Source organism: Thunnus thynnus, chromosome 5, assembly GCF_963924715.1.
Source record: "Thunnus thynnus chromosome 5, fThuThy2.1, whole genome shotgun sequence".
In the NCBI taxonomy this organism is placed as follows: Eukaryota; Metazoa; Chordata; class Actinopteri; order Scombriformes; family Scombridae; genus Thunnus; species Thunnus thynnus.
This window is the reverse complement of record NC_089521.1, coordinates 25,652,742-25,662,554: the sequence shown is the minus strand read 5'-3', so window position 1 is coordinate 25,662,554 and position 9,813 is coordinate 25,652,742. Positions and strand designations below refer to the sequence as shown.

The window sequence follows — 9,813 nt, the reverse complement described above, 5'->3', positions numbered from 1 at the left end:
TCCGTTGTTCACTCTGGACTAAATTTCTCACACATAAGCTCGAGACACATTCTCTGTCATTTTTCTTTGGAGGTAGCAAAAAAGTGGAATATCCTGCAGATCCCTCCTGGTACATACAGTGAGTTCCTTTCTGTTTATTACTTTTTGGTATTAGATTTAATGTTATCAAGATGCTTTAATTGCAGTGAAAATCTCATCAATCTTTCCTGAAGTATTGCAACCAGCTGGGAACTACTAGAGTCATATCATTTGCAATAAGTGATAATTCTTGTTTGCTACAGTCTTTAAATTGGTGGATGTAAATTATAATGAAATACTATTCCTTGTGGGGCCTGAAAATAGGAAAATACTTAACTATATTTCAAATATGTAGATTTAAAAGGACAGAAATCTAACACAGAGAATATATTTAAGAACATTTTGATTCCAGTGGGATGCATTACTGATTACAAAGACAAACAGGTAATCAGCAATGTTTAAATAATGTTCTTCTAATCACTGTGTCAGAAAATCTTGTCTGCTCCAGTGATTGATGATATTCTGCAACCAGAAAAAGTTGTGGAAGTTCTGCATTCACAAGATGAGGCTGTGTCTCCTACTCTGCGTCCTCTGCCTGATGACTCCTGTTGGCTACAGTCAGCTTCCAGGTCCCCCTGGTCCCACAGGTGAGACAAAATCTCCTGGGAAACCTGGTGTGGGTGGATTTTCAGAACAATGTGATAGGACTTCACTGCAGTCATGCTCCTTACAACATTAGGTCCAGACTTCAGTGATTCTTTGTCCAAAATCTGGCAACCCTCCCTGTTGGACAGACAGATGAGTTTGCTTTTAGCTACAATCCTGAAACCTCTCTCAAACCTCCCCAGATCCTTTCATGTCACCTTCCTTTTTCTTCACTCTCTGTGTGTCAGCTGTCACAGAAGACTGATATTCAAATCTGAATACATTCATGCTAATCAGAGGATAAACCCTTATGACTTTAGGTTACAGCATGGCTTTTCCTCTGGCGCCATGCTCAGGCTAAATACTTTTTTGTCCTGCTAAGCATCTGAGCATTGTAATTATGTCAATTTTTCATTCACAGATTTTTTTCAAATAGACAACAAGCATAATCTTGGCTATGCATTGTAAGTCTTATTTTATGTCTCTTTCCCTGCTCTTTTGTGGAACAAGGACCTCCTGGACCAATGGGACGTCCTGGACCCCCTGGGGCCAAGGGACAACGTGGAGACATTGGATTCATAGGATTCCCTGGACTCCCTGGAAGCCCTGGACCTGCTGTAATGTGTGGACAAGGTTAATTAACTTTCTAAATTTTAAATAGTATATATATTTTACTGAATTGCTTTAAGCAGCTGATTAATTCCAATTTGTCATTTCCTAAAATGCAGGATGCAGCAATAGTACAACTTCAGCAAATTTCAGAACGCATGAACACACTAGTCTAGTCAGATAATGTGTAAACACATACACAAGAGGCACACACAAATAGATAAACACTTATACAAATTCAGTCGAAAGTTGTACTATTAGAAGTGAGGATTTCAGTATTTTTGGAGGTTGACCTATACTGGAACCAAAAGTCAGAATTTCTCAGCCTTTGCTTCATTTATTTTTACCCATCTTTTTAAAAATTGTCTATTGCAAGTTCCTCAGCTTAATGCAGGTGTAATATTCAATTGTCTTTATTCAGTCAGAGACACTGGCATCAAGGAATTAACCAGTTAAGGTTTTGTGTGATAAATGATAAAACAAGTAATAAATATAAAATGGTTGTTGTTTCAGTTGATCATTGAGTCATTTCAGACCAAAGTAACTCAAATTACTACCTAAATCTTGAACAAAAGGTGTAAACACTTAATACAGGCGGTAGGTATTGAAGGCCTTTGTATTGGTTTGCATTATATTTTAAGGTGTGCCTGCTATTGTGTCCATGTGTGCTCTGGTTTACTAACTTTGATCTGCTGTCATGGTCAGTAAAAATTAATGACTGTCTGTTATTGTCACCTGTAACAATCTGGAGACAGATGTGAGGTCCAACTTATTTGCAGTAACTGTATTTAATTTGTTTGATCCAGATCTACTTGACTTTGTTGACCAGGACCTTGAAGCCTTAAAGAAAAGCCTTTCTAAATTGGAGCTGAGTAAGTATCATATTCAAGAACTACAAGTGAGTGTTACAGGAAGTGACATATTTTTTGATATATGATTATCCCATCTTGTTGTCTGAGAAAGTGCAATGCTGCAATAGTTGGCTTCATTAATATTAATGTATCTATGTATGTACATACTGCATTATTATTTTTGAAAAGGGCAATTCATAAACATTCAGATAATTGCAAATATTACAAAATATTTTTTATCTTGAACAACAAAAAATTGTAGTTAAGTGGACAAATGACCTTCTTACACCTGTATGAGAAGCTAAATATATGATACTGATATTCAGTCAGAGGAAGAAGAAACATGTAAAACTAAGTGTGTTTTGACAAAGACTTCTGAATAGAGTTCAAGAGCCAAAATGAAAATTCAATTTGGAGCTTGTTGAAAACAGAATATTTCTTTTCTCATTTATTTGTATGGAGCCACCAAAGTCCTGAGAGATGATGTGAACTTGTGTGGACAAGTTATTATCTTGTTTACCACAACTTAAGGATCTTAGTATCTAAGTTATTATGTTGTGCTCACAAGATTGCATGTTACGCCCACAAGATAATTACATGAGTGAACAAGATGGATCACTTGTGCCAGCAATATCCATATCTTATGTGCCCTAGAAAAAGTATTATTATTTTGGGGGCTCCGTATATTCCTGTTATCAGGCATGTTGTTTTCTTTTTTCAGCTGTAAACTACAAGTTTGTCCGGAATGTTGGTCAGAAATACTTCGTGTCAAACAAGGAGAGAGGCTCTTTCTCCCGGGCCATCGAGTTCTGCTCCCAACAAGACTTAGAGCTGGCTTTGCCCAAGAACGAGGAGGAGAACAATGCACTGACTCAGTTGTTTGGTGAAATGGACAAAATGGTCTGGATCAATGTCAACAATAAAAAAGCAGAGGGTAATTTTGAGACAGATATGAATAAAAGTCCTCTGACCTTCACCAAATGGGGTGAAGGGCAGCCAAACAAATCTGTCGGGGATACAGGCTGCACCATGCTGTCAGAAAACGGTGTCTGGCGAGTGTCACAAGATTGCTCTGTGAATGCTTACATCATTTGTCAGATATAAAAATATATTGTATCCTTTGCAAGTCTTGCTTTAATGGAAAGTTTTTCATGTACTCAGTCTTATCTGGTGTATGATAAAGTATTGCTTAACTGTGTTGACGCTGTGCAGGGGAAGATGCAGTTGCATACATACAGATGCGAAGTGTCCATGCTTCATATATTTACCACAGACAAATTGTCCAGCAGGATGCAGTGTTTTGCCAGATTTGCTACTTGAACATGACACATGTGTAACCAATGCTACTGCAAAGTTGTATTCAGTAGAAATGCTTCTTTTAAAATAAACAAGCCTTTTTGTTATTCACATTATTTTGCTTCTCTTGCTTTGTTGTTATCAGTTTTAATCTCAGTGAAATCTATCCTATTAGGCCCTTGGGATAAAGTTTTAGGGTAAAATTGGGTGGTCAGTCAAGCCAAGGGAACTATGACAGGATCAATTCACACTTGCTGCAAAGATCAGTAAGTGAACTTCCAGCAGAGACCTTGTAGATCAACCTCAGTGATAGATGTGGCAAATTTAACTCAGCAACAGACATTTTTAATAGTTTATGTGCACTTCTAATTCTTTAATAAAGTAATTTGAATTACACATGTGCTTTCCAGTCTGCTCAAAATTTATTCCAGGATCTGAAGAAAATATAACAAATAATTTCTCTACAGTTACACATGTGATATGTGATAACAGCTTACAGCACAATGTGCTGCACCTCCTGATTTTGCCAAGTGGTTGTTGTCCTGAGACAAACATTTTGTATGATAGTCCTTGGACAACGACCTCCTCAGCCAATCAACATATGTGATGTCATCACAGAGAGCCCTGCTGCCGCTGCCTGCAAAATTAATTTTAAAATAAAAGGAGGTAAAAACATCTGTGCAAAGATTTGGAAATTACAAGGTGCTATGTCCAACATGAAAGTTTTAAAATTTATTTCTAAGATTATACTTTCTCCATGGTTTTTATCTTAACTTACATCAAAAGCAGCTAGCTGGCGGACAGTAGGCTTCTGCTCCTCTGTGCAATGTACTGTACACTGATTGAAAGAGGAGGAGCTGCTGCATTTGCCAAATGCACTGCCACTCATAAAATCTGACCTATCAACATCATCATATGGTTAACAAGAAGCAAGAAACAAGAATTGTTTTATTTTTCATTTTCTTTTTCTTTTTCATTGATTGCTATTCACTGGATGATTCAACAACAAAGGAAGCCTTCTGATTGGGTGGGTCTGAGTGCCAAGTGGGTGTGTCCCGACCGACCCACAGCTACACGCCAGCCATGAGCCACAACATCCATTGTTCACTTTGGACAAAATTTATCACTCATAAGCTCGAACCACGTTCTCTGTCATTTTTCTTTGGGGGTAGTAAAGAAGTAGACTATCCTGCAGATCACTACAGGATATTATACAGTGAGTTCCTTTCTGTTTATTACTTTTTGGTACTAGATTTAGTGTTATCAAGATACTTTAATTGCAATTCTTATTTGCTATGGACTGAATTTAACACCTTTGATTTGATTTTATAGACTTTAAATTAATGGATGTAAATTATGATGAAATACTATTCCTTGCGGGGCCTAAAAATAGGAAAATACTTAACTATATTTCAAATATTTACATTCCAAAGAACCAAGACCAAACTCAGAGTTTATGTTTAAGGGGGTTTTGATTCCAGTGGGATACATTACTGATTACAAAGACAAACAGGTTATCAGTAGTGTTTTAGTAATGTTTTTTTAATCACTGCATCAGAAAATCTTGCTTGCTCCAGTGATTAATTTTCTGCAACCAGAAAAAGTTGTGGAAGTTCTGCATTCAGAAGATGAGGCTGTGTCTCCTACTCTGCATCCTTTGCCTGATGGCTCCTGTTGGCTACAGTCAGCTTCCAGGTCCCCCTGGTCCCACAGGTGAGAGAAAATCTCCTGGGAAACCTGGTGTGGGTGGATTTTCAGAACAATACGATGGGTAATGTTGACTTCACTGCAGTCATGCTCCTTACAACATTAGGTCCGGACTTCAGTGATTGTTTGTCCAAAATCTGGCAACCCTCCCTGTTGTACAGACAGATGAGTTTTCTTTCAGTCACAATCCTGAAACCTCTCTCAAACCTCCCCAGATCTTTTCATGTCACCTTTTCATCCATATTTTTTTTTCTCAAACAGACAACAAGCATCATGTTGGCTATAGATTGTGAGTCTTGATTTTTGTCTCTTTCCCTGCTATTTTGTGGAACGAGAACCTGCCGGACCAATGGGACTTCCTGGATCTGCTGGTGCCCCTGGACCCCGTGGATTTCCTGTACTCCCTATGCCACCTGGACCCCCTGTACCCGCTGGACCCCCTGGACCTCCTGGACTCCGTGGATTCCCTGGACCTGTCGGACCTCCTGGACCTCCTGGACCTGCTGGACCTCCTGGGATATGTGGACGAGGTTATATAACTTTATAAATCTTAAGCATCTTAAGCAAACTTCACTGTTGACATTGTCCTGTACAAAGAAATATCAGAATGCATGACCACACTACTCAGGTAATGTTTAAACACATGCACAAGAGGCACACACAGAAAGATAAACACTTATACAAATTCAGTTCAGCAACAATACCTTCCTGAAACTTGACTGTTTGATTTTTGTTGAGGCTGTTTCTGTGAGATATTAGTTCAACTTGGTTGTATTTTGAGGCCATAGTTTGTAAAATATTAAGATACAATGCAATTTATAGAGGTACACCCCCAATTTTACACATGAAGATCAGTTTCCTCATCACAATAAGTACTACACAGGCTGTGAAAACAGTTATATGTGTTTAAAAGGAGCATTCAAAAGTCTGAGAAAATAACTGGGAATGTCATCAGGGTTATCTGGGTTTGTGATTTCAGATTTTTATCAGAGAGCTTGTTACAAACTGAGAACTTGGAATTTGAAAGTTGTGGGCATTGATCAGGCACAGAAGGTCAAATAAAAGACACACTGAGTTGTACTATGAAAAGTAAAGGTTTCAGTATTTTTGGAGGTTGACCTATGCTGGAACTAAAAGTCAGGATATCTCAGCCTTTGCTTCATTTATTTTTACCCATCTTTTAAAAATTCTCTGTTATAAGTCCCCCAGCTTAATGCAGGTGTAATATTCAATTGTCTTTATTCAGACACTGGCGTCAAGGAATTAACCAGTTAAGATTTTGTTTGAAAAATGACAAAACGATTCATCAATATAAAATGGTTGTTAATTAATTTTCTGTTGACCATTGAGTCATTTCAGACCAAAGTAACTCAAATTACAACATAAATCTTGAACAAAAGGTGTAAACACTTAATACAGGCGGTAGGTATTGAAGGCCTTTATATTGGATTGCATTATATTTTAAAGTTTGCCTGCTATTGTGTCCATGTGTGCTCTGGTTTACTAGCTTTGATCTGCTGTCATGGTCAGTAAAAATTAATGACTGTCTGTCATTGTCATCTGTAACAATCTGGAGACAGATGTGAGGTCCAACTTATTTGCAGTAACTGGATTTCATTTGTTTGATCCAGATCTACTTGGCTTTGTTGACCAGGACTTTGAAGCCTTCAAGAAAAGCTTTTCTAAGTTGGATCTGGGTGAGTATCATATTCAAGAACTACAAGTGAGTGTTGCAGGAAGTGCCATATTTTTTGATATATGATTATCCCGTCTTGTTGTCTGAGAAAGTGAAATGCTGCAATAGTTGGCTTCATTAATATTAATGTATCTGTGTATGTACATACTGCATTATTATTTTTGAAAAGGGCAATTCAGAAACATGTAAATAATTGCAAATATTACAAAACATTTTTATCTGAACAACAAAAACTTGTGGTTAAGTGGACAAATGACCTTCTCTCACTTATGTGAGAAGCTAAATATATGATACTGATATTCAGTCAGAGGAAGAAGAAACATGTCAAACTAAGTGTGTTTTGACAAAGACTTCTGAATAGAGTTATAGAGCCAGAGGGCCAGAATGAAAATTCAATTTGGGGCTTGTTGAAAACAGAATATTTCTTAAGTCATTTATTTGTATGGAGCTACCAAAGTCCTGAGAGATACTATGAACTTGTGTGGACAAGTTATTATCTTGTTTACCACAACTTAAGAGTCTTTGTAACTAAGTTATTATCTTGTGCTCAGTTCATCACAACTTAAGAGTCTTTGTATCTAAGTTATTATGTTGTGCTCACAAGATTGCATGTCGTGTCCACAAGATAATTACTTGAGTGAACAAGATGGATCACTTTTGCCAGCAATATCCATATCTTATGTGCACAAGATAAAAAAATATTATGTTTTGGGGGCTCCATATATTCCTGATATCAGGCATGTTGTTTTCTTTTTTTAGCTGTAAAGAACAACTTTGTCAGGAAAGTTGGTCAGAAATACTTCGTGTCAAACAAGGAGAGAGGCTCTTTCTCCCGGGCCATCGAGTTCTGCTCCCAACAAGACTTAGAGCTGGCTTTGCCCAAGAACGAGGAGGAGAACAGTGCACTGACTCAGTTGTTTGGTGAAGTGGACAAAATGGTCTGGATCAATGTCAACAATAAAAAAGCAGAGGGTAATTTTGAGACAGATGTGAACCGTCCCCTGACCTTCACCAAATGGGGTGAAGGGCAGCCACACAAATCTGTCCGGGATACAGGCTGCACCATGCTGTCAGAAAACGGTGTCTGGCGAGTGTCACAAGATTGCTCTGTGAATGCTTACATCATTTGTCAGATATAAAAATATATTGTATCCCTTGCAAGTCTTGCTTTAATGGACAGTTTTTCATGTACTCAGTCTTATCTGGTGTATGTTAAAGTATTGCTTAACTGTGTTGACGCTGTGTAGGGGAGGATGCAGATGCATACACACAGATGCAAAGTGTCCATGCTTCATATATTTACCACAGACAAATTGTCCAGCAAGATGCAGTGTTTTGCCAGATTTGCCACTTGAACATGACACATGTGTAACCAGTGCTACTGCAAAGTTGTATTCAGTATAAATGCTTCTTTCAAAATAAACAAGCCTTTTTGTTATTCACATTATTTTGCTTTTCTTGCTTTGTTGTTATCAGTTTGAATCTGAGTGAAATCTATCCTATTAGGCCCTTGGGATAAAGTTTTAGGGTAAAATTGGGTGGTCAGTCAAGCCAAGGGAACTATGACAGGATCAATTCACACTTGCTGCAAAGATCAGTAAGTGAACTTCCAGCAGAGACCTTGTAGATCAACCTCAGTGATAGATGTGGCAAATTTACCTTGGAAACAAACATTTTTAATAATTTTTTGTGTGCTTGTAATTCTTCAATTAAGTAATTTGAATTCCATGTGCGCTTCCCAGTCTGCTAAAAATTTAGTCCAGGATCTGAAGAAAATATATTTAATAATAATAGTTTTTGGCTACTTTTAGGGCTATCAAGCAATGTTTGTATGAGTGGGTCCCTGTTTTAATTGCATCTTCCATGCACACATAGATGTGTGAGATGTGTGAGAGCACACTAGCACCACAATATCATAGACCAGGGGTCTGGTATTGTGGTAATTAGGTTCAACAATGGGCCAATTTTTTTCAGCACTATTTATTTAGGGGCTGACATTTTACCGGCATGGTGACAATACAACTCAATATGTTGTTAATATGTCTTGCTGGTTTATTTCTTTTAATTCATTCATTTCTTTTAACAGTTTTAGGGTTGTATCTGAGGGCAAATGTCATAATTTCCATTAGTAAGCAATGGCAAATAGAGAGACAGTATCTTTTGTTGATACTGATTTGGTAAAAAATTACTCTTGCATACTGTACATGCTTCACATATTTTCCACAGACAAACTGTCCAGCAGGATGCAGTGTTTTACCAGATTTGCCACTTACTACTTACATACTGCAAAGTTGTATATAGTAGAAATGCTTCTTTTAAACTAAACAGGCCTTTTTTATTAATCACTTTATTTTGCTTTTCTTTTTTGTTATCAGTCTCTGCCTCAGGAGTGAAATCCATCCAATTATATCTTTGGGATATTATTTTTGAACTTGGTATTGTTATTTGTAGAGGTAAAATGGGTCGCTGGGGAGGCGGATGGTTGGGTTGGTTGTGGGGAGGAAAAAGGCCAAGAACAGGATTAATTTACCCCTGCTTCAAAGGTCTGTAAATGAACTTGCAGCAGATACCACGTAGTAGACCAACCTCAGTGAAAGAGCATCCATCAGCATCCACTCGTTTGGGTAGGTGGTAGATGTTGCAAATTTAAGTGATTTTTTTATTAGTATCTGGTCTGTTCTGGTTCCTGTTTCTTGGTGTCACTACTCAATTCAGAACCGATTCTCAATTTAAACTGGTTCTCTGAATAAATAGAAAGGGAGGCACTATTTTTAGGCTCTTATCACCTTACTCCACTTCACTGTGGGACAAAACATTAACTCATGTCATTAGTCCACTGAACTGAAATTATGAAACATAAGGTTAAGTCTTGATGAAGGTCACCGTCTAACGAACTGAGCAAAGACGTGTGTGAGAGTATGAATCTTTTAGATTTAGAAGAGTTTACTGCATTCATTTGAAACCATCTTTCATCCAGTTTTTTGTAAGTGT

The 9,813-nt window shown here is 37.6% G+C and overlaps 2 protein-coding genes across 3 annotated transcripts; both read left to right on the top strand.

Moving 5' to 3' along the window:
• On the top strand, nt 1-3,755 carry LOC137183374 (mannose-binding protein C-like). Of its 2 annotated transcripts, none has more exons than XM_067590384.1 (5): nt 1-118; nt 551-665; nt 1,174-1,296; nt 2,079-2,144; nt 2,845-3,755. In XM_067590384.1, exons 2-5 carry the CDS (start codon nt 581-583, stop codon nt 3,225-3,227), a joined length of 657 nt encoding a protein of 218 aa, XP_067446485.1. In that variant the 5' UTR covers nt 1-118; nt 551-580; the 3' UTR covers nt 3,228-3,755. The 2 variants fall into 2 exon arrangements, with proteins under 2 accessions (XP_067446485.1, XP_067446484.1); XM_067590383.1 differs by having other exon boundaries at nt 10-118; nt 508-665.
• A 793-nt stretch (nt 3,756-4,548) lies between these two features.
• LOC137183373 (pulmonary surfactant-associated protein D-like) lies at nt 4,549-8,467 on the top strand. Its single transcript, XM_067590382.1, has 5 exons — nt 4,549-4,635; nt 5,018-5,132; nt 5,462-5,656; nt 6,758-6,823; nt 7,582-8,467. The coding sequence occupies exons 2-5, from the start codon at nt 5,048-5,050 to the stop codon at nt 7,959-7,961; spliced, it is 726 nt and encodes a 241-aa protein (XP_067446483.1). The 5' UTR covers nt 4,549-4,635; nt 5,018-5,047; the 3' UTR covers nt 7,962-8,467.
• The last annotated feature ends 1,346 nt before the right edge of the window (nt 8,468-9,813 follow it).